Source organism: Schistocerca americana, chromosome 2 (genome assembly GCF_021461395.2).
Source record: "Schistocerca americana isolate TAMUIC-IGC-003095 chromosome 2, iqSchAmer2.1, whole genome shotgun sequence".
Taxonomy (NCBI): Eukaryota; Metazoa; Arthropoda; class Insecta; order Orthoptera; family Acrididae; genus Schistocerca; species Schistocerca americana.
The window spans coordinates 410,126,592-410,152,333 of NC_060120.1; the positions used below are offsets into that span (position 1 = coordinate 410,126,592).

The 25,742-nt window shown below is 37.4% G+C and overlaps 1 protein-coding gene across 1 annotated transcript in view; it reads right to left on the bottom strand.

Moving 5' to 3' along the window:
- The window catches only part of LOC124595352 (sodium-dependent nutrient amino acid transporter 1-like), a 117,863-nt gene that overhangs the window by 35,243 nt on the left and 56,878 nt on the right, over positions 1–25,742 (bottom strand). The window contains exons 6-8 of the mRNA XM_047134067.1: positions 10,530–10,633; positions 3,759–3,948; positions 32–208 (exon numbers count right to left, since the gene is read on the bottom strand). Coding sequence (XP_046990023.1) covers positions 32–208; positions 3,759–3,948; positions 10,530–10,633 — 471 coding nt within the window. The remainder of the gene's footprint in view (positions 1–31; positions 209–3,758; positions 3,949–10,529; positions 10,634–25,742) is intronic.

Consider the following 25,742-nt stretch of genomic DNA (forward strand, 5'->3'; position numbering starts at 1 on the left):
ATGTATCTACAAAAATGTTTATATATCTTACTGGTGTGATGTATACAAGTCCAGCGAGGAAGCCAAGACTGCATGTGAAAAGTGCTATAATCCAATGTTTGATCTTTGGAAACTGGTCGCATATAATGGTCATGACTGCACCCTCCAGAGCCACTGCACTTCCAATCCCCAGTGTAAATAACATCAGGAAAAAAAGTACAGAGAATAACTGAAAAAAGATTTTAAGAAGTACATATAAGCTGAACATTTGCTTCCTATTCTTTTTTGAAACTTGTGATATTAGTAGAAATCTTTTAACATTAATTAATTAATAGATAATCTGTTATGTTTCTTGTAAATGAAATTTCTCTTTCTTATTTAGAAACAGCCCTAAAAACACATATACATCCATAAATACAATATTACCAGCCAATCAATTTTCTGCTATTAACTTGGCATGAGTGAGGTTTGGTATGCATACTGAGAAATTTTTATGGCCAGATTACTGAATGTCATTGATGTCATGCATTTCTCATCATCATAGAAGCTGGAGATAAGGGAGAGGGAGGTGTGGTGCAATGTTGAGTTTATTGTTGTGCTGGCATTGATGGGAGGTACACGTGTGCGAAGGTCGCTGGGGTATGTCATAAATGACCTCTTACTCAGTGTTACATTTATTTATTTGTATTTATTTTATTTATTTATTTACATTTATCAGCAAATTTATAAGGTATAGTTATTTACAGTATTCTTTAATTTATTTTTAGATTCCATATTGCTCAAGGTATCTTACGACCACCGGCAACAAGAATTATTAGAAGAAGTTTTAGAAAACTATCCAAGAGCTAATTCTTGTGACTATGAGAGCAAAGAAGAGACTGACTGTGTTTCTCAAAGAATTGAAGAAAGTGATTCATAGCAGGAGGGTATCTGAATGATTCAGAAGAGCGAAAAACTGCATCAGCTGCTCCTAGTAAGTCACCTGAGGTATGTGGAATTTTTTATACATCCAAAGCTGGTACAAAATGGATGAAAAATTGTCCTACACAAAGAATTCTTATTCATTCTGAGAACATTATAGCTAATTCTCCAAAACAGAGATTTGATACGGAGTCTCTTTAGAACAAACAGTATGTTGAACACTATATTTACATATAAAAATAATAAAAATAGGGAATAAAAGAGAAAATGACCAAACAATAAAGAGCAGTACCACAAGAAAGATGGATGCAACTTTGGAGGATTTGGAGGCATTTATGGAACTTTGTATACAGCAGGCATAAACCACTCAAATAGACAAAACTTGATCAATTTGTCATGTACGGGTGGTACAGGTCTATGGTGTCACTGCAGAGGTTTTACTTCCTCTGAAACTTTTGAGATGCAATGATAAGAACTCATGGGACGAAAGAAAAAGGACTGAGAATCTGGTTGCTGTAAGAGATATTTTTGATTATTTTTCTGAAAATACATGCTCTTGTAGATGCAAAGAGTCTCAAAGTGGAAGTATACATGGGAAAACAATCACTAGGACATTACCAACTGTGTAATAAAGTGTATGATATCATAAACTGTTTAGTGGAACCAGTAACAAAAACAAGTAGGAATTTGACATTCAGTAATTGATTCATCTCTCGAAAGAACTTTCATTGAATTTTGTTGGCACAGTCTGTAAAAACAAGACAAGTGTACCTGCTATTTTCGAAAAAGGAACAGACTAAAAAGCTCACAATTTGGGTTCCAGAATGACACTACACTGGTGTCCTACATACCTAAAAGAAATAAAATTGTGCTGGTTATGTCAACTTTACACCATGACAAAAATATAGGCCAATTGACAGGTGATAAAAGAAAACTGGAAATCATTACTTATTATAATGCAACTAAAGCCAGTGTCGATGTTCCAGATGAACTATGTGCCACTTATGATGTTTCCTGCAACAGCAAACATTAGCTTAAGATGATTTGTTATGATATACTCAATACGGCTGCCATAAATGGTATCATAATCTACAGAGAAAATAACATAAGTGACAAATCACACATAGAGTGCCAAGATTTCATTCATAATTTAGGTTTGAATCTGGTAAATGATGGTCTTCACATTAGACAACAAAATATACATCTTCCAAGGGAAACTCGAAGGTTTGCTGATCAACTGGGAGAACCTTCATCATCAGTTCCCAAAAAAATGTCTGGAAGATATTTCAGGTGTGGTGACTATTGGAAAAAAGATAGGAAAACAAAACATTGCTATTTGACATGTGAGAATCCAATATATATGGAGCATGCAATTTTTATGTGTGGAGAATGTGGTGATTTTTAGATGTAATGTTGGTGCTGTGCTAATTGTGCTCAAAGACCCTAAAGTTATTTTTTTCTGTTTTCATAATTAGAAGATAATATAGCTACATTAATTAACTGAAGAAGCTATAATTGTGTTTGAATTTTATATGAAAAAATGCTAAATTTCTACTTTTTGTAAGAAAATACAGACATTTCCTTATTTCACTAAAAAAGCTATTCTATCTTAAACCCCAGATCATCTGGGCTTAAACATAGTATTTTATTTACTCATCTTTTTTAACAGATACTATTTTTAATATCCCTAATACTGAATACACAGTTGTAGTATCAAAAATTCATCATCAAAGTTAGGGGTATCTCCTACTCATCTCATAGCTGATGTAACAATTTCTCACCTCATTCATGCCAGATTAAGGTTATCAGTAGTTCAGTGAGTTTCTGTGGTGATGGGAAAAATTTTTAACGGTGATGTAAAAGTAAAAAATAGCAAAAGAAGACTCAGAATTTCAATCTAACTGCTCTGCAATACTAAAACAAAATCTTGACAGTTTGATAGGAAAACCTAACACCATGGCTTTCATAAACATAAATTGTATGTAAAGTAAAGCAAATATTAATATAAAGATTGATTTCAGTAACACAAGTGTTTACCAAGTCGTCAGTCAGATGTGGGGCCTTCAGCATAACATGAGAACTGACATTTTTCTTATATACAAGGCAGTACCAGAGATGAAAGCGCTATTTTACTTTACCTTTTGTTAAATGACATTGTGAAACTGTACTCTACTATACTGCCAAAGGGACTTAGTTTGTTTCATGGAGAGAATTAACGTTATGTTTGTTCTGCACTGATACCCATGTACAAGTATGGAAGGCTGTGTTTACTGCTGGGTGACATTTAATCCCAATTTGATGTTTGTTTTACTGTATATGACACACTGGTAAACTTAGTATAACATTAGGGACAGTGGTAGTGCGTGTCATGTGCATGATTTTCAGGAGCCTCAAGTAATACTCATTCAATAGCTTTTAGAGATCATTTTCCATCAGGATAATGAATGACAGCAAATAGTGAAGGTGTTATAGAATGTCTCCACAACTCTTCTACAATTGTAGGGTCCTTTAGAGAGGAGTCCTACACTATACTGTAGGTGTACTAATAGTGTAAACTGTTGTTGTTACAGAGCGCAGAAACAAAATCTTAGGCATATATACCTCAAGGCATTTCAGATCATTGAAGGTTTTCTTTCATGATAGATTCTTTGATGGCTGACTGAATGTACAGTTAAATCAATAAACTTTATAGACTGGGCATATGTGAAAATTGGTAGTTTGCATTACTGTTTAGGTTGCTGAACTTCTGCTTTATTAATGTGTTTCAACTTGACAACTACTTCGTTATAGATAACTTGATATGATATGTATTTCTTTGTATTACCATAAATCAACTATTTATAACTGGCTATTCTTACCTGGGGAACAAAATCAAACTTAGCAATAGCTTCTGGGTAAGACACAAAGGCAAGTTCTGTCCCCTTTTTTGCGACTGCATCAATATCAGATGCATTTGTTTCATATTTCAAATTTCCAAGTATTGCAAAAATTGTGCAACCTGCTAGGAGACTTGTGAAGGTGTCCATTGTTGTTACAATTATTGCATCCCTGAAATGAATTAAAAACATGTTTGCTAACTGACAATTTTGTATAAAATATGAAAGATTAATAGTTAATACTGTTGTACATTCTATATACAATATGCCAGTTGATAGGAAAATATGATCAGTTTATAAAGGAGATTGCTTGCAAAGTATCCCTGTGAGCTACCTTAGGTAATTGCCTAAGAAGGACTACAAGACAATAATGAATGTACATAAAGAGGGCAGCAGCCAGAGTCACACGGTGATTCTTACTGTGGGGATGCCATGTTATGTAACCCTGCTGACTATCAACCCTGCTTCATGACAGACAATCCTTGGTGTAATTTACGCAGCAACAGAGCTTTCTATGGTTCCAGAGCAAACATGCTTTTCTCATCATGTATTAATTATGTATAATATAGTGTATTTACATACCGCATTGTGTTGTATAAGTTCCATGCCATACCTCTACTGTATGCATCTACATTGGTGACCCAGAACGATCATGAATTATGGTATATACATATTCAACCAAATACTATGCAGTGACAATGGAACCATAGTGTGTTGCAATTCATGAATTATGCAAACGAGTGCAGTGCTGCAGCATACAGGGCTCCACAGCCAACTGTTTGTCACTTTAAAAGTGACAGTGCTACTTACCAATGCAGTTCATTGACACCTGCCAATGATGCTGAAGAATGGCATCCTATGACTGACTTAGTTGCTGCCACCTCCATTTTGGAAGTGGTCAATTCTGAACCTCTACTACCCCATGCTAATGAATTTTTGACCTAATGCTTACACAGCCATCCATGCAGACTCACAGTCAGCTCATGTTATCAATCACAGTGTGTATGAATATGGGACTTTTGACTGTGTTACCGCTACCAATTCTTCCACGGAAACCACTACAGCTACACATTGATGTCGCATCCAACCAATTTAGTGTTTACCCCAAACTACCGCTGATATACCCCAATCAGCCATCTGGTTGGTTCTCCATAGTGGGCAGGATCTTCACCACACATGATGTCAACAGTGACATGGCAAAACGCGTTGCACTACTCAACCACATGGATGAATCTCATCATCCTTTCACCATTACAAGGTGACATATTTTACAGTGAAATCAGCTCTCCTACAATACCTCTCCAGTACACCAGAAGAGCCATTACAACAAGATCTTTGTAATGAACAGTTAACAAACAAAACTCCTCACAACTATGGTGCTGGTTATGAACATAATTTTACTCTCAATTAATGTCTGATCACAAGCTCTGGACTTTGTGGGCAGCCAAAGTGCCATCTCAGGTACCACTTGCCATGATTACCAACAAGTAGGAACTTTTGGACTGCAGACTTACATTGGCCGGTAGAATACTCATGGTAATCCAGCACTGACAATACATCAATTTAGTTGACAACAACATCACTGCATGGACAGCAGCATGAGCCTTGGTGAGCACTACTTGCTGTGACAAGCAAACTGGCCCAACTGTACCTGACACCACCAACTGTGACATTACAACCTCCACCCGGAACAACAAACTTCACACAGCTGTGTCAACAAAACATAGTGGCAATCACACACCCCCAAGCACCACCTGACACCTTTCCTGGTATCATCCACAGTTCAGCAATGTGGCACACAGCAGCCATTCACCCTGCGCACTCAAAAGAGCTGCATGGCTCATGACAGGAGCAATGAACCACAATTGTCAAGCAAGTCATCTCAGCTAGCGAGGGACTAATGCAGACTTCACCTGCATGAACAATAGCGGGCTCTGTATCATGTATCACTTAAGACAGCAACACTAGTCAGTCAGTTCTGGCTATTACACATGTGCTAGTTGAAGGAAGAAGGGGGAGAAAGAAAAGGAAAAGGATTATTGATATTGGTTGCATCATGAAATTGTGCAGCATCAGAGGCGATGAGTGAAAATGTGTGCAGGACTGGGGTTCAAACCCAGGATCTTCTGCTTACTAGGCAGTTGTGTTAACCACTGCACCACCCAGAGACAGTGTTTATCACGCTTCTCAGCTGACCCACATTCCCACTTAGTGCCAACTATCCACAGTCCCTCTCCATGTCATCCATGCTCGCTACTTAGAGATTTTTGCAGGAGGTCTGATGTGATTGTGCATCTGCAATGAATGTGATGGATCCATTATCCACTGAGCCATTCATACAACTGACATAAGTGCAACATTTCTGACTCCTCCTGTCACAGCACATGACAACTCTGTTATACAACCCAGTGGAATGAAGAACTGAGCAGTCATCGTTTACAGCTCTGAACCTGGGGTTCAGAACAAGGGTCACATGGAACCTTTTAATTGTGGGTGGTAGCGAATCAGTACTCAGTGTTGATTATTTTCTGCCATTTCTGGCTCATATTTGGCCTGTCCAACAGTACAGATTCAACCCAACACTGGTCATGAGATCACTGGCATAATCAGCCGCAGCCAATCCAGTAAGCACAACACAGTCTTGCTACAGCTTCTCCAGCCAAGACACAATCGCTTAACAAAGTGGATGACCATCAGCATCATCTATCTGACTCCCTTAACTCACTCCCTAAAGTGCAACAAAACCAGTTTCTGTACTTTGAGACTCAACTAGATTCTCTATGCCTCAAACAAGAGAATGAAACAATATGATGAGCAATCCAAAAAGCAACCAAAGAGTTCAATGCAGCATGACATCATCTGGAATATCTTCAGCTGACCACAACTGTTAATGACAATTCTGTTATGCAGGCACAATATAGTTCTGATATTCCTACAACACCTTTAGAGGAAGTGCCACTGTCTACACAGACTTCACATATCAACAAGGTTAATAATGCACCTCTTGCTCATTTGATCCCCACTCTTACCCCTCCCTCCCAACCATGCATGAATTCTTCTCGAACATTATTCACCTAGGCACCATCTCAAATAAAACAGTACGCAAGATCCCCACCACACTGGACCCTCGACACAGACTATGCTGCAACTGAAGTATTCAAAATGATTCATTAATGCTGAACATCTATTACAGTGATAACTATGTGCTCACTAAACATTTGTGTTAAACCTGAATCTGTAATGGGATCTTCTGCTTTTATGAGTGCTCACTTTTACCAGATAGGCCATGGCATGCTTTTCTGTGCCACCTCAAATTCTCAGTGAAACATTTATTTACCTCCAATATCTCTTATAATATTTTCTGGGCTGCATTTATGCTGTGCTGGATGCTCTTGTAAATGCTGAAGAGAATCACAATTTTTCTTCACATTACTTGTAACTGGACAATGTGTCGGGAATGTAAAACTAAGTATAGAAATGGGGATGCTTTCAAAAAATTGGTGGACATCTCAAAATTGATTTCATCACTCAAGCATGCTTCCATTATGATTAATCTGAAAATCAGAGTTTACTTAATTTCCAAATGGAACGTCCATTGCCATCGTCTTATTTTCAAAACTTCACATTGAAATTATCTCACTTTTTTCAGTTTTTCTCTCAGTTAATCACTGCAACTTTTACCGAAAACCCTTTGTCTCTACAATATGTAAACTATATGGATTTAAAAGAAAGGGTCCTAGGGTCAAGCTGTAGAGCACCAAATATGGTTTCTAGAAAGTCCAAAGATGCTATACCGTTGACAAGGAACACATTTGAGGAGCAACTGTGACCAATCTCACTGGCTACACTTGCAGGCTTCAGTATGCCAAGACATTGGTTACCCAATTACGATCCTCCCTTTGCTTTTGAAAGTGAACTTTTTAGCCATATATAAAACATTATAGTGTAATGTGTAGAGGGATAAGCTTACAAAAAATAAACGGACAAAACTCAATGATACTAAAGTCATAAGTAGATAAGTTATGTTACAAATAAAAAAAACAATATATTGTTTATTCTGTACTAATATAGGACTACAAAAAATCCTATAGCTACAATGCAATGCAGATTTTACCTACATTATATAACTCTGCTGTAGTCCTGCAGAGCTTGAGACTCATCACCAGGTATGATTGCATGTTGAGTTGTCCCACTCACATCCAGCCATGCAGTCATGAGAGTGTATTCAACTCATTCAATGTTTTTTGTTTAGATTAACAAAATTAATGTGAAATTACAGCAGCTTTCTTCATTCATTCAAAATTCCTCTTTATCAAATGTTTGGAGTAACTTTATTTCTTCCATATTTAATCCCATAAAGGGCTATCTTTTCTTCATCTTCCATTGTGACATAACAAACTATGTCAAAATTAACTCTACTAAAAATGAGTCCATCACTTTGATCATTGATACAAGAGTGACCTTTGCATAGTTTGTAAATACAAATACACTTACTGTCATTTTACCTGCATAAGCAACCAGCAAGGCAATGTGTGCAGAATGTGGCTTTTTGGTGCTGCTTCTTTATAAGTGGCAAATGACAGGAGATTCAATTCTGAGGTCTTCCAGCCCTACTGCAGTGGATCCAGTTAATTGTTTCACCACGTTTTCACTTGCAAACAAGTCTTCAGGGAATGCTGTCAAGCAGTCAGCTGCTTCAGTAAGAGGAAGAGAAGCAAGATCAAATGATTTCTTTCTAATATTTTTCAAAAAATTCATAGCACAGCATACTTAGTGATTCATCACATATTCAGAACTGAAGGCAGCTACGAACTTTTTTCCTGCCTCATCAACATTGCCTGCAGTACCATGGGGTTTGCTGAATACCTGTACTTGTTCTGTAGGTTCATGTTTGTCTATAATGTTAGTGTAATTTCAATTTTACTTTTCTGAAAACTGATGAAGTTATATCACACTCACTTAATTCATCTACGACAACAATCTGTCTACCATGCAATCAGAGTGCTGAGCACATCAATAGCAATAGCCATAATCATAGTATCTGCATCCTCAGTAGCCTGCTGACCAGTGAACTGTTCATCTCGAAGACCTTGACTCAATAAAGAGATGACATGATGTTTTTTTTTGTCTGTTTGAAAGAAATACTGCCATTGCCATGTTCACTGACATTTACTCATCAAATGTGACAGTTGACACAGTCTTTTCGTTCCTTTGCACAGCTGTTCAGATGATTTAGTACTCCTCTCCAATTTGTCATACTATCTCTCATTGTATTGTACATAATTATAATTATTGGTGGAAAGACTTCTCTTTTCTCCCATGCCACTCTATGTAAAAGAAGACCTTCAAATATTATGAACTTAGCCTTTTCAAAATCAACTGGCCCTTTAATAGTAATGAACAAACCATAAAACAGATATTCTTGTTTTTCGTGTATCAATACCGATTTCATCAAACAGAGATAAAGGATATGAGACAAATCATATAAAATATTTCTGAATTTCTTCATTAGACTTCTTGTGAAAGGCCATTCTGCAAAATGCCATTTCAGTAAGTCTGTCATTTGAGACTATCTGACATAGTGTTTCCACAACACCCCTTTGTTGAATCGGTGTTGGTACTTAATTGAGTCAGAATTTAATGATGAATATTATATGTATGGATGAACTTCTGAAATAAGATTTTAGTTTTAGAGAAATTTTAGGGAACTGGAGAACATGCAATAATTTCAAGGTTTTTTTGAAGATGGTGGTTGAAGCTCCACTCAGGAAACAAAGACAAGTCATAATGGAGGCATGTTTGACTGATGAAAACAGTTTCCAGAATCCCCCAATATTTTCTAAGGAAGAACTCTAGTTTTATTGCTTACAAACTGAACTCAAACAAATAGCCATGAAACTTTTAGGTGTGTTCTAGTTGTCCAAGTGTTTTGCTTAGCACCCTAAATAGTTTTGTGTGCTTTATAAACATTGTAAAGCTAAACATCTCTGTCCTCACTGCTGCTCTATAGTAATGCACATTGCAGAACAAAATATGTAAATAACTCTTGTGCCAGAGTGTAATACGTAAAATCTAGTTCACTGAAATTGGAATATGATGAATGCAACTTTCAAAACTACACATTATTTTATGTCAAGGACATGTTATTTCTAGTGCTTTAACAATACTGCATAACTGTGTGCACATAGTCCTAAACATATTACTATCTGTATGAGTAAACCAATCTGTTTTACCCGAATTGCTATTTCCTGTTTCACTGTGTGTAGAGAATCACAGGCTCACCCTATTATCATGCAACTGATCAGCCAGACTATAAATTGTTCCAGTCTTGTGTTAGAATTTTTAAAATAAATCTTAAAACAAGGACTGTATTAAAAGTTTTTGGTTTCATGTGTTTGAGGATGACTGTGTACATGAATGTGGAAGAGTGGGAGGAAGCAAGCATGATGTTACCTAGCTTTTGCATGTCTCTATTTTATATAATTTAACCATATTCATCATGTAAAGTATTTGTAAGTACGCTGATAATCACAAATTTGAGCAGCAGAAACATAAAAACAAAACAAAAAAACAAAACAAAAAAATCTACAATGGCCTAAGGCATTGTTCTTGCCATCCTTCCAGTACCTCAGTTTAAAGTTCAAGATGTAGCACATGTGAGGCAGTAGCCTGGATACTTTTCTGTGGTATTCTGTCTGGCAGTTTACTGAAGTTCATAACAAATTGACAATTTAAACTATATGTGGAACTTACCTATGAATGTTATGGCTAAAGCCATTATATGAGGAATACATGATAATTGTTCCAAATGATACTCCTAGTGAAAAAAATGCTTGAGTGACTGCTTCATACCAAACCTGTAAGAGTAAAAGCTGTTAGTTTGCTCAACATTTAACTTTCTTAAAATAATTATTTATTCATGGATAATTATGTCAATCAGATACATGTAGTAGTTGTCCTCCACTGAGGTGTCTCTGGAATAAAATAGTACATGATTCATCTACTAGATGAAAGCAGTTTCATTGTCCAAGAACATTACAAAAAATGGAATGTTTACAGTCGTAGCAGAGTTTTTATTATCAGCATTACTTTGAGCATATCTGAAAACAATCTTCTCACTGAAGCTGAAACTTACTGACAACTGTTAAAGTGATCCACATATCATGCAACAGTGTTAGTTTTATAACCCAGACAAGCAGCAATTTGAAAGCAGAGGCATTCAAATTTGTGCCACACAGTGAAAGCCAAAATAGATCATAAGCTGTATTAAAGGGTGTTTCACTCCACCTGTAAGGCTAGCAGAGTTTGTCAGAGTTAACAATTACACAAGGCACATATCTTGGTCCCAATAAAGCTGCAAACACAGCAGACCTTGTTCAGTTCACATACATCTATGAATGCCACAATAGTAGTACTTGATAACTTTGTCTTGCTTTTAGACATCAACTTGGACATCATGTGGACTCTCAGTGCTGCACTCACAATGGGCTTGACTTTCATCTACAGACAGTATGCATTCCAAATTTCAACTTGAAGTAGCTTGTCCCCCTATTTGAGCTTGTACTAACTAAATATTTCCACAAATTCATGGCATTTAATGTTCACCAATGTATGTGGATTTGTGAACTTCAAATCAAGCACTGCTTTGTGGGATTCACTGTTTATCCATATATCAAATGTTTTGTGTAAGTATCATGCAGGATATAAAAGTGGTGAAAGGTGTTGTCATTGATCCAGCAGAGGTTGCCAGAGCATCAGAATGCATAGAGCTGGCAAATAAACATAATTTTCTAAATGCCAATGACTGCCCACAGTCTAACCTTCCATCAATCAGCTCTTGCAGCAGTCACAGAGCACTATATTTGATGGCCAGGGAAAGATGCTCAAACACAATAAACAATTTCGATGTGCTGTGGACATGCACAAACAGTCATCTCCCACGTGGCACTGATCATAGTGCCTCAAATCAGAGCACTTGCAAGAATAAATGCATACTGATTGAAAGGCACAGTGTAACCATTAGTTGTGGACACTCTCTTTAAAATCCTGTGATAAACCTGTCAACCACAACTCACCCAATGATATGAGCCTTGTTCAATATAAACTATCTGATCAAAAGTATAAGGACACTCCTATGTAATGCAGAATTGGCCGCTACATAGCATGAGATGTGAATTCACCAGTATGAAAGGAGGCTGGGAGTATTGTATTGTCAACAGAGAAGGAGTAACAGCAGAATAGGTCTGTCAGGAGAGCTCTGTAACTTTGAACATGGACTAGTCATTGGATATCACCTGAGTAACAAATCCATCATGACATTTCAACCCTTCTAAAGCTATTGGTAATGTCATCGTGAAGTGGAAATGTGAAGGAACAACCACAAGTAAACCAAGGACAGGTAGACCTTATGTACTGACAGATATGTACTGTTGAACATTACAGAGGGGGTTGTAAAAAACTGCATGAAATCAATGACAGGAATCACTTGTAGGTTCCAAAGTGCTATCAGCAGCCAACTTACACAATGACCGTGCATGGGGAGTTAGAGAGGATGGTGTACAATGGTCGAACAACTCATTATAGCCACAAATTTCTGTAGCCAGATGCTTAAAGTGGTGTAAAGAGCAATGCCACTGAACAGTGCATGACTTGAAATGAGTGATTTGGAATGACAAGTCATGCTACATGCTGATGCGATCCAAAAGAAGGGTTTGGGATTGACAAACATCTGGAGAATGTTATCTGCCATCATTTCAGTGCCAACAACAATGTATGGAGGAGGAGGTGTTAGGTGTGGGGGTGTTTTTCATGCTTAGTGTGTGGCCATCTTATTGCACTTAAGAAAAGGTTAAATGCAAGGACATGAATATATTCTATACAGCATTACGTACTGTGCTGTAGAGGAACAATTGTCTATACCAGCATGACAATGCACCCTGTCATAAAGGCAATGATTTGTGGATAATAACACCCAGAAATCGACTGGCTTGCCAATGTCCTGACATGAACCCAATGGAACACCCATGGGATGTATTAGAACATCAACTTGCTCCAGACCGAAGCATCCAAGATCAACACCTTCTCCGGTTTCGGCTCCAGATGGAGGATGGGCTGCTGTTCCTCCACAGTGTCCCAGCAGAGTTGAAGCTCTGCTAAAGGTGAAGGGTGGACATAACCCATATTAATGTCCACTAATTCATGACTGGATACTTTTAATGAGATAGTGTATTTGCAACAGAAGGAGTTCCATACACAATAGTCTGGGACATCTTTGTGGCACAAAAGAATAGGTGTACTGCATGTCAAAAGTATGAAGTAAATGGCACAATGAGTAAAGGAAATCTGGTGTTTTAGAAGTAACCTCACACAAGGGCATCAGCTGAAGAAAGATGTTACTCCATGTCAACACAGGTAAGAATGATACAACCATCTTTGTTTCAGTATCTAATCATAGCTTATGAAAGCCAGAAAGAGGAGGACTGAAGAACTGGAGATGCAGTGCAATGGAAGGATGTTGTAATTTAGGTAAAAGAGATAAGAAATGAGGAAATTCTCCATAGAATGAGCAAGGAGAGGAACTTTTGGAAACCAATGACAGCAATAAGGGACATGTGGCATGACACTGAGGAATAAAATCCATGGTTTTCACAATGAATTTTCACTCTGGGACAGATGGAGCACTCATTTGAAACTTCCTGGCAGATAAAAACTGTTTGGTGGACTGGGATTCAAACCTGACAGCTTTGCCTTTATTGGCCAAGTATCCCACTGACTGAGCTACCGAAGGACTACTGAAGACACATTGTCAAATCATCAGTATGGCCAGTAACTCTTCTCCCTGTACAACAGGTAATTTTCTCTGATACAATAAAAACTACATATTTTTAATGATTAACTACATATTTACAGATATTTGTAAATATTCATAACCATTAATTTTCTTATTTAAGTGTGAGAAATTTAGTGTTTTCTATAAATACACTGTTTTGCTCTGTTTAACTTCGACAATACTGGTATGTAATTTATATACAGGGTGTTCATTTTCATTGAAGACACTGAAATATGTTGAAAACTACAAATCAGGTCAAAAAAAGTTATGATTCCAATTTCTTTGTCTCAGAGGGGGACATCCAATAATATCACACTCAACTCCCCACCCCAACCTGTGGGTGGGTGGCAGGGAACAACTTTGAAATCACCAATGGAAACCCCCATTTTTTATTGCATATTATGATTTTACTGCAAAATGTACATATGTTATGGCTGAATTATTTCTTCATTTTGCCACAGATGGTGCTGTAATCAGAGTAACACAAGTGCATACAAAATCATAATTTATGACCAATTTATGACATGGTACTCGACAACCCTTGAATATCCAATGGCACATGGGACCCCATCTCCATGCTGTGAGGGTAGGACAGGCCAGTATTTCGTTAATCCTAATTTGAAATCCCATTCATAACATTGTATTCTTCTGAGATATTGAACAGGGGACTACTCTACATGCCACTGTGAACTATGATGTACCATAACAAGCAGTGCACTGCAACAGGAGCTCTTGTATTGTGCAGCCACAGAAGAGATAGTGGCTCTAAACATTATGATACTAATGCAGCATTTCAGTATTTTAAACATAGCTGCACAACAGCAACGGTTCCACGTAATAAAATTATAAACAGCCGACCAGTTGCAATGGATAAAGAATTCTTTACCTAGGTTTCAACAAATTTAAATTTGTCTTCTTCAGAAGGTGGCAATTTTACATTAGTATGGACTGATGTATTATCGCCGTTTTTACAAATGTCTGCATAGATCCATTTGTCAAAATTAAAATATAGCCCTAAAAATAGGGTTTGTCACGTAAACATAAATTAGTACATGGATGTTGCAGAGCTCACAACCGACTGTTGGTTAACATGTGGTGTGGCATCATGGGGAACAAACTCATAGGTCCATCTTTCCTCAGTGGCATGTTGAATGGACACAAATATAGGACGTTTGTGGAAAAGGAACTAGATGTTCAACAATCTATGTGGTTTCAGCATGATGGTTGCCAAGCGCATTACTTAGCTGAAGCACAGGACGTATTAAACTGTGTTTACACTGGTCAGTATGTCAGTAGAGGTGACCCTATTAATTGGCCCACAAGGTTACTGGATATGATGCCGCTAGATTTCTTCCTGTGGGGATATTTAAAAGATCCTTAGGTGTACCAGCAAGTTCCAACAGACTGTGAGGACATGGCCCAGGTGAATCAGAAATGCCTGTGCTGATATTCCTGAAGATAGGCTTCTGTCCAGTGTACAATCATTTGAAAAAAAGATCACTAAACATATTGAAGCTGGCAATACTACATTTGAACACTTACTCTAATAGAAAAGTAGAGTAACCACGGCCACAATGGCACATTGAGTAGTCCCCTGTTTGATGTACTGGAGGAGTACAACATTGTGAATGGGGTTTCCAATTAGAAGTTATGAAACACTGGCCTACCCTCACAGCATGGAGGTGGGGATCCGTCTGTCATTGGATAGTCAAGGGACAATGAGTAGCTTCTTGTAAATTACAGTTGTGTACTCATTACTATTTCTCCAATTACAGTGCCATCTGTGGCGAAACATAGAAGATAATTCAGATGAAAATTAAGTAGATTTAGCCATACACTCATAATCTACAATTAAAAAAATTGAGGTTCAATTGAAAATTTCAAAGTTGCCCCCTGCCACCCACACATGGGCTGGGTTGAGGGGTCAAATATGGTATCACTGGATGGCCCCCTCTGAGATAAACAAATTGGAATTATAACTTTTTTCTAACCAATATACAACTTTCAAGATATTTCAATGTCTTCAGTTAAAATGAACACCCTGGGTAAAATACAGTATTTTGGCCCGACAGGAAAATCATGTATGAAAAATTTGGTACAGGAGGAAGTGACAAATGAAGAAGTTAGTTGGTGCTGAGGCTTGGTGCTTTAATGACAGATGGATGAGGTGTTGTTTAATTTAAAAAAGGAGTAGTAGGAAAGGTAGGTATTTGCTCTGTTGTGAAAGTGAGAAGATTTTATGTAGAGGAAAGAAATATTGTTATGAGCCACAGGAAGTAGTTTATTTATGGAGAGAGGATAAGAACACAGACATTTTGAGAAGTATGCAGAAGTTTTGAGATGAAACCCATTTTTCAAGATCTTTAAAACAGGAGAGGAATGACGAGAGGAGAAGAAAATCAAGAAGATAACAAGAATGAAGGTTCAAAGCAATAATTCAGTGGAGGATTGACACAGAAGAACAGATGAATCAAGCATCAATAGTATGAGAAAGAATCAGTCATCTTCACAGAATGCAAGTATACTGTGACTTCATCAAGACACTGTATGAAACAATGAACATTTTTATTTTGGTTGAGGAGAGACTGTGAACAACAATAGTAATTCAGACAGTACTATGACTGTTCAGCAATCTCTCGTATTGCGAGAATTTGGGCTGTAAATGGACTATCCGTTGTAGAACTAGCTACTGTGAGGGTCAAACTGCATGTTATCTGGAAAGTGAGAATTTAAAATTGACACCATACTATTGAAATAACTGTAGCTTAAGCACCCATTGTTGTCTATAAAACAGTGTTCAGCCCATATATTGACCACCTGTCAAAATAAGGAACCCTGTGGGCAGCGTGACAAGTATCTTCAGACTTCGCCACCAGGTGTCTCACATTCCGGGCGAAAGTGGAAAATCTTACGTCGGACAAACAGAGCGCTGTATATCCACGCACAACGCTCAACACGTACGCAACATAAAATTGGGGCAGGAAGATAAATCTGCTGTGGTCATGGACAGATTAAGGGATTTCTATTTCAAAAAGACGCCTGTCATCTGCTCACCTAATTGTTTCTAGGATAGTGTTATTAAGGAGACAATCGAGGTACGAATGTCGACGTATCTTATTAATCGAGATATGGGCTTTGGCCTCGGCGCTTCTTGGCAAGCAGCCTTTGAAGCAATTAGACGGGAGGGGCAGCAGTCTGCTTCTCTTAGGGCAGCTGTAGATGGTGAACTCGAATTGCGAGATATTAAACAATTGGTCGGGCCACTGTAAAACTGCTGTGGAGCAGACGTTGTGAGATTTAAATGTCCAATTCCATTATCTATGCAGGGTGGTCTTTTTCTCAAATAATTCCAGAAGTCCAACAGTGAGAGATGTATGAAAGGATGGTGCACAGGAGTTGTGCAAGAATCATTGGATTTTATAAATAAATTAATTAACTGACAACATAGTGCACCACCATCTTGTCATCTATTGTTTTAATTTCCAAATAGTTTCATAATTAGATCCACTTGCTATTCTTTGATCCATGTAATAGGTAATTCAGATCGCAGTTTCCTACCAATTTTTAATTTTTCACTTAAGTGTTCCAGTAATTTTAATAATTCATAGTAATTTTGTACTTCTGTACTATCACTCAAGAAAAACATAGCCATTTAGTTAACAGACAGTTCACATTGCAAGCCTCGTTCTCATTAACATATTATGCACAGATCACTCATTTCATAATAATTCACATTCATTTATATGTTCATATGTCTCTACTGTAAAAGATACACTAAATATACTGACACACAGCAATTTGATTAAAAACAGAGATGACAACTTCTCTGTCCAATTAATTATTTAAAGATCATTGCCATTTCATATTTGAACTGTTTTTATGTGAGTGTTTATGTCTGCACAAATGTGTTCTGTCACCTCTCTTAAACAAGAGAAGGTGTGAGGCTAGCAGCATATAGGTTCAACAGAGGCTTTAGTCTAGTGCTGAATTATTTTGGTGAAACTGTTGCAAGCAAAGGGCATAGCAATGTTATTGAGAGCAGATATTCAAAAGTCATTCAAACAAGATTCAGTGGCACACACACGCATGTGCGTGCACGCACACACACGCACACATGCACACACACACACATACACACACACCTTTTTATTTGGTGACTGCCAATATCATGGCTAACAGTGTCCATTTCTGACCAGTTCAGCAGCCTTCAAGTAATGCATACTGATTAGGGGACAGTTTATGCTTACCATGGTACAACTTAAATTAAAAGTCATCAAAATGGCTGCTGTTGGTGAAATGACTGAACAGGTGACTCAAAACAGCACTGCAAAAGAAGAGAAGAGGGCTACTGACACTTCCAAATGAAAGTACAATCAGCTGTTACAGATACTACACTAAGGGCTGGTCCATCATGCTAAATGAATATCAATTTTGTGCTTTTGTATTTGTTTTGTATAGTACAGAACTGTAAACAGAAGTGAGTGATGTGAAATCAGGTCAAAGTAAATAAGAGGAGTTGGTTACGGTAGAAACTAAAATAGAAGTTGTCTAGGCTGAGTTGAAAATTAAAGTACAGGCATGATAGGGTAAACTAGAAGCTGAAATGAACGCAGGGCAAGACAAAGTAGAAGCAGAAGTGCAAGCAAACAAAAGCCGAATTGAACATAAGATTGCTGCAGGCCAGACTAAACTTGACAGTGCTATTGCTGAAGTGGCATTGGGTCTAAAATATGAGCCTAAAACTGTACAAAAGGAATATGACAAGAAAAGTCAGGGTGTAAATGAACAGCAGAAAATCCATCTGAGAAAGGAATGGTGTATATTTAGAAGAGGCGCAAACAAAGGCTATTGAACAAGCTAGATCGGTGGAGAGTAGTGTGAGGGAGGTAACTGAAAAATATGAGGAAACCAGGAGGAAGGTAAACAAATTACAGGATCCACTGTTGTAGAACAGGAAATAAGTAAGATAGGTCAGCAAATACTAGCAAGACTCAGAAATGTTATCATGTGGGGAATTTCAGTATGAGAATTTCGAGTGGTATTTTGAGAAAGCCAAGTACAACAATTTAGAATTTAGAAAACGGATGTCCGTACAACCTGCAGAATTTATGGACAAACTATGGAGAAATATATGAACAGCTTGGAATGAAATGAAGAAAATAGATGCAGTCTGCAGACTGATGAAAGAGGATAGTCAGACTGGGCATACAACTTACAAAACCAATGCCAAACCCTCAAAAGAGTTTATTCGTAAATTTGATGAGAAATTCTGATCACTTGAAATACATGCTAATAAAGTGATGGAGTTTACATGGGGTCCAGGGTACAGTGGTGGAAATGTGTCTGCATATTCTCAAAAGCTGCTCAGAAAGTCATGCTATACCGACAAGATTGATAGAGATGAAGCAAAGATTTCAGTATCTAGAAGGAGACCATGGAAGGATGCAGACAGTTTTGTGAGGAGAATAAAGTGGGCAGAATAACATTTCAACAAACATACAACAATAGAATCATGTGTGAACTGTATGAAACAATAGTAATGTCACATGAGAATGACTTGGTAGAGATGAGCTGTGAAAATCTAGCATGGAGGAAACAGACAGACAGATAGGAAGAGAAGAGAGGGCGTGGGATCAGAACATAAACCAACAGAAAAGCTGAATAAAGCATATTTGAAGGTCTGCACGCACATGAGATCACAGACAAAACCATGTAGATGGTGTAGGGAGCAAAGGCAACACTTCGTAATCACATTAGTTTGAAGAACTGTCAGTTTTAACAGTGTGAATGCAACACTTAACCGCAAGAAACTCTGTGGTTGAGTGAAATAAAATATATTCAGCCTAACAGTTATTTTTTTGGTTAGCTGACTCTAATCTCCGACTTTTGTATTTATATACACATTAAGTTCTGTTGCGAAATAATTATCTACCAGCAACAGAAGAATATCCAAGGCCAAAAACCTATTATTGTAATAATTTTTTGGGCACATCTAGAATGTTGTCACTGTAGCGGACCATATCTAGAGTCGTTGCGTTTCAGCTACCGTATTAGCCAGTGCAAGGGAAGATAACAAGATGGTGGAGTGGTATCTTGTAAATGAATTAATTAATTTAGAAAATGCAAATAATTCATGCCTTCCTCTTGTGTGCCATCCCATAGTACATTTGCCATGGGAATGTTTAGAACTGTTATAGAAAAGGGACATGTGAGTGGGATGTTCAGGGACTGGGATACAAATACTGTTTTACGCATAACAATAGATGCCTAAGTAACGATTAAAAATGGTTCAAATGGCTCTGAGCACTATGGGACTTAACTGCTAAGGTCATCAGTCCCCTAGAACTTAGAACTACTTAAACCGAACTAACCTAAGGACATCACACACATCCATGCCCGAGGCAGGATTCGAACCTGCGACCGTAGCGGTCGCGCGGTTCCAGACTGTAGCGCCTTTAAAAGTAATGATTACTTCAATTGGTTGGCACCGATTTTATTACAAATTCTCACTTTTCAGATACCAGTACCTTGCACTTCACAATAACTGGTTCTACAACAGATAGGTCTGTTCACAGTCCTAATTTTCGAAATACAGTAATAGAAATTGCTAAACTGCTGCTTTTCATAGCACCATTTGAAATACCGCTTTAGTTCACAGTGTCTCCACAACCAAAATAAAGCTAGCAGCCATTCACTATATTGTCTTGGTGAAGTCACAGTATACTCACATTTTGTGGTGACCATTCGTTCTTTCTTACGCTTCCTAATGTCTTGATTTGGCTGTTGTTCTATATTTATCCAAAGTTCGCTGTCTTGAATCCTGTTACTTGCTATGTTCTTTCTTGTAGTCTTCCCTCTTGCATCTCCCCTTTTTTGTGGGAAATCTCAAAAAACACGTCTCTCCTCGAAACTTGGCGTTTCACTCTTTGCTGGCCGCTGTGGCCGAGCGGTTCTAGGCGCTTCAGTCCGGAACTGCACTGTTGCTACGGTCACAGTTTCAAATCCTGCCTTGGGCATGGATGTGTGTGTTGTCCTTAGGTAAGTTAGGTTTTAGTAGTTCTAAGTCTAAGGGACTGGTGACTTCAGATATTAAGTCCCATAGTGCTTAGAGCCATCTGAACCATTTGTTTCACTCAACAGTGCTTCAATGACTGCTTCCTGGCAACTTCTGTGTTCCTATCATTTCTTCGTAATCAAACTGCTTCCTTTTGTTCACTATTATATTTCTCCCCTCTATATAAAACCTTCTGATTTTCACCACAGAAAAACTGCCTCCTTTCCCTGAAATTACCACTGTTTTCTATAATCAAGAAACATGCCCTCATCCATCTGTCATGACATCTCTGTGATCCAGCATCAACTAACTTATTTAAATAGTCACTTACTCCACAACAAAATTTTGCCAGGATAGAGTTTTGCCTACTGGACAAAAGCACTATATTTTACATGTAAATTAGATAGCTCAAAGCCCACATCTCGTGGTCGTGTGGTAGCGTTCTCGCTTCCCACGCCCGGGTTCCCGGGTTCGATTCCCGGCGGGGTCAGGGATTTTCTCTGCCTCGTGATGGCTGGGTGTTGTGTGCTGTCCTTAGGTTAGTTAGGTTTAAGTAGTTCTAAGTTCTAGGGGACTTATGACCACAGCAGTTGAGTCCCATAGTGCTCAGAGCCATTTTTTTAGATAGCTCAAAGTTACATGTAACATAATAACATATTTACAGAATACATTAAATTTTATTTACACTGAAATAGAACATCAATGATTATAAATATGTACAATTATCAGTACACATATGGTTAATGGCTGAAAATACACACAAATCATTTGTGACAGAGAAAATATATCTTATACCATGCAACCAAAATTCTAATAAGATGCAATCATTCTTGTTAGAATTTTCTACAGTTACAAGAATCAATTACAATCTGATTCATATGTTTCGAAAAATTAATGAAACTGAATTAAGTCTCACCTCCTTAACACTCTCATTCATTCATATCAGTTCATAATTCTAGCGCATCATGTTCCTTTCAGTACACCATCATCTCTAATGTTTACAAAAAGTCTGTGACACAGCCAAGCTTCAGTTGTTAAAATGGCTTATCATAGCTTGTGACTCGTAAACCACACTTCTACATTTATCAACACTTATCCACGACTTGTAGCACTCTCTTTTGGTAGACAAATCACTCCACTCGCTTTCAGCACTGACATCCCGCATTCTCAACAGTCTCTAGTGTGCAGATCAGGTTGACGGTTATAAATGCTGTGCAAGTTCTAATGTGACTGCATCCCTTTCATTCTCACAGATAACCATAGCTATGTTGGCAAATAGAGCAAGCTAATAAAACACACTGCAAAAGTCATCCTTCTAAGCAAATTCTCTTAATAAACCATTTTTTCACCTAATCTCTCTTGTTGCTTTGGTTCCTTCTTTTCTATTTCTTGAAACATATGGCTTCCTATTCCTTGCTTACTATTGTCCAAAGCAAGACAAAATGGATACTTAGATCACTGTAGTTCAATATTTGAGCATTGGCTGGCATTTTTTTGATTAACTCAAACACTTGCTGCTATTCAGGTATCCATATATAGGTGCTGTTCCTCTTACATAGTGCCATTAAGTTTTGATAATTCAGCACTTGATCAGTAATGAATTTTTATGATAGAATTCCCACATTCCAAACAGTAACTTGCTAATTATCCTTTGAAGGAGATGCTTCCTCAATTGCTTCTATCTTCTTTGGGTCTGCCTCAATTCATTTCTGTGATATACAGCAACCTAAAAGTTTGATCCTTTCTTTTAAAATTCAGAGTGCACAGTTTTCAGTCATTCCATCCCTAACTAGTGCACTGAACTATTCCTCCCATTGTCAGTAGGTATCAGCAGGCCTCCTACATAAATATTTAGTTTTGAGTTTAGTTGAGTTCCCAAGACTTTGCCCAATGTTCTTATAAACGCTGACACACACACAACCTTATAGTGATAACAGTTTCAACTGAAGAGAAATGCCATGTACCTTTGACTTTCTTTTGCCAGTGCAAAGAAACGTATGTTAAGTTGCAGCTGGATATGTACTGATCCTCTTTAAATTTTTGCACGATTTATGACATATTCTCTGGTGTGTCACATTCCATTACCATAATTTTATTGAGGTGTCTCACATACAAAACTGCTCATGTTGATCCATCCTGTTTATCTGTGACAACCAAAGGATTGTTGTAGGTCATATTAGCTCAATCAACCACCTCCCACTGATCTGCTTTACTAAGTTCTTCTTCTAAAACAGTTATTTTGGCTGAAGGTATTGGATATGGTTTTGCTTTAAGCTTGTATTCATAATTATGTACATTCTGGGCTCATGAGAAAAGATTTGCTAATATTTCATTAATAACTCCATCAATGACTTCCTTTGCTTGATGGTAGTATTTTCAGTGCTATGCACTTTTTCCATTATCTCCTCCTCTATTTTCTTGTTGCCTGTTGCTGTCCCGTTTTTGTGACAGGCTTCATACACTGCAAAATCATTCTGTTAACATTCTCTGTATTTTATTTGTCACATTCAAGCCTTTTCATTCAATATTACTTAAAAAATGGCATTCTTTCTATCCTGCCATTTCTTGAAAACTAAACATATCTCCATCAAAAATCTATTCTAGCTTCATAGTTGCTTACCATATTGATTCCTAGTACAACATATACATTAAATTTAGGCCCTACTAAAATGTCTTCGTCTACTTCAAAATCTTCTAAACTGATAGATATATAAATTTGTTTAGTAAGCAGTGGCACTTTTAATTCTGACTTTAGATATGGGCGTTGTCACTATTTTACTGCTTTTAATGATGTGCTGATACAACACTTCTGAGATGGCTGTCTGTATTGTCAGTGTCTATAAGAGCTGTTCTCTCTATTCCATTTAATTTCATCTCTATTAAAGGCTGAAAAGTATAATTTTCCTCCTCACTCTTTTCATCCTGTTTTAATAAACATTCTTCTATTTCTTTATGCATGCACATTAGTAGTTTCTTGATTGTTGGTTTTGATACCCGTACTGGTACTTCGTCTGAATTATGACTGGCTCCATAAACTCCTTTCTCTTCTTCATCATTAATATTTTGTAATACATCTGATTGTACATACATACATACATGTGATTGTATTACAAAATATGTCAAGTTTTTTCTCTATTGACTCATTTCATGATAGGCTGAAAATTCCTCATTCCTTCCAACCTATCCAGTTCTCTATTAAATCTACCATTACTTCAAATTCTTCTTCTTCTTCTTCTTCTTCTTCTTCTTCTTCTGCACATTTTAAACTACTGTGCCTCTCTTGCTGTTTTCATCATTTTTGTCACCTTTACCTTCCCTCTCCCTTCTGTCTTCCTCTGCCTCTCACTCTGTTTTCTCTTCTCCTCCTTTGCCGTTTGACTCCTCTTCTTCCTCTTTACTAATGTCTTCTCCTCTTTCATCATTTGCATCCTTTCCTTCTCATTATTCTTGCCCTCCTTCCTTTCTTGATAATCCACTGTATCTGTCACTCGCCCTTGAGCTTTTCTCCTCCTAAAACTCGTGGTCTTCTTCCCACCATCCTTCTATCTTTGCATTTTCATCTTCACCATACTGTTGACTGATGCGTTCATCCTCTGCATCTCTCTTTTCATCAGTGACTTTTGCTCTTACATTTCCTTCATGTCTGATTAATGCTCTTCAGACCTCTTCCTTCACTATGACCTCCTTCTGTCACTACAACTTCAGGTGTTGTGGAGCTCTTCTTATGATTAATTTCTTTCACATCTTCTTTCTTCTGCTATTTCCATTTCCCTGAAGCTTTGAAATACAAAGACTGTGTACCCCACACAACATAGCATTTGTTGCCCTATCTATCTAATTCTATGTACTCCATTTCCTACTCTGTGTTATCTCACAACAGAACTTAATGTGTGGACATTAACTAAAGGTAGATAAATACAAAAGTCAGAGATTAGAGCCAGCTAACCAAAAAAATAACTGTTAGGCTGAATATATTTTATTTCACTTAACCACAGAGTTTTCTTGCGGTTAAATGTTGCACTCACACTGTTGAAACTGACAGTGTTGAAACTGACAGTGTTTCAACAGTGTGATTACGAAGTGTTAAATAGAATGTCATTTTTTACTTCGTTAGCAGAGAATGAGGTAATTTTTAATTATTTTGTATAAACATTTTATCACTACTGCTGAGGTCCACGTACAGGAACCGAGTTTGACTGACACGATCCCACAACATGGTACAAAAGAAATCTCACAATAGATTCTTCAGACTGCCGCTTTCTTCTGACCTTTAATTTTTCGTCAAAGTGATTCAGTTATTTCGATAATTCATAACAATTTTACACATCTGTAACTTTGCTCAAGAAAATCCGTATTCATTGAAACACAACCAATAGACAGTTCATGGTACAAGTATAATTCTGATTAACCTGTTATGTGTAGGTCGCTCATTAAATGACAACAATTTGCTTTTGTTTTTACGTTTATAGTTATTTACATTAAAAGATGTGCAAAATATATTGACATACAGCAATTGTATCGAAACCAGAGAAATAACTTGTTTGTCAATTAATTATGTGAATGTCATTATAATTTCACATTTGTAACAGTTTTTATGTGAGTGTGTGTGTACACGTGTGTGTTCTATCACTTGTTGTTAAAAAGAGATCTGAAGTTAGTAGCATACAGGCTCCACAGAGGCTTTAGTATTGAATTGTTTTGGTGAAATGTATCAGTCGGAGTGTGTAGCATTTTGAGAGTCTGTTATTGACAGTGGAGATTCGAAAGTCATGGTCAACCTGAACGGAAAGGTGGTTGTTACAGTATGTGAAACTAAATACGCTGCTTCAGTAAGCCTGCAATGGTATAATATCTCGCTGATATTCATTCACGATTTATTAGATTGAGTTTTTAATTCGTGGCGTTTTTGTTTTGCCTGTTGGTATTCCGGTTGCTATGGATTCTTTATCGAGTGTCATTTTTTATTTGTATTCACTGTTGATATTAGAGTTTACAGATTGTCGTTTTGCCATTTGCAGATAGTGACTGCAGCTCTGAACGTTAGAAAATGGAGTGCCAAGTTGAGATATAGGAACGTTTCCAA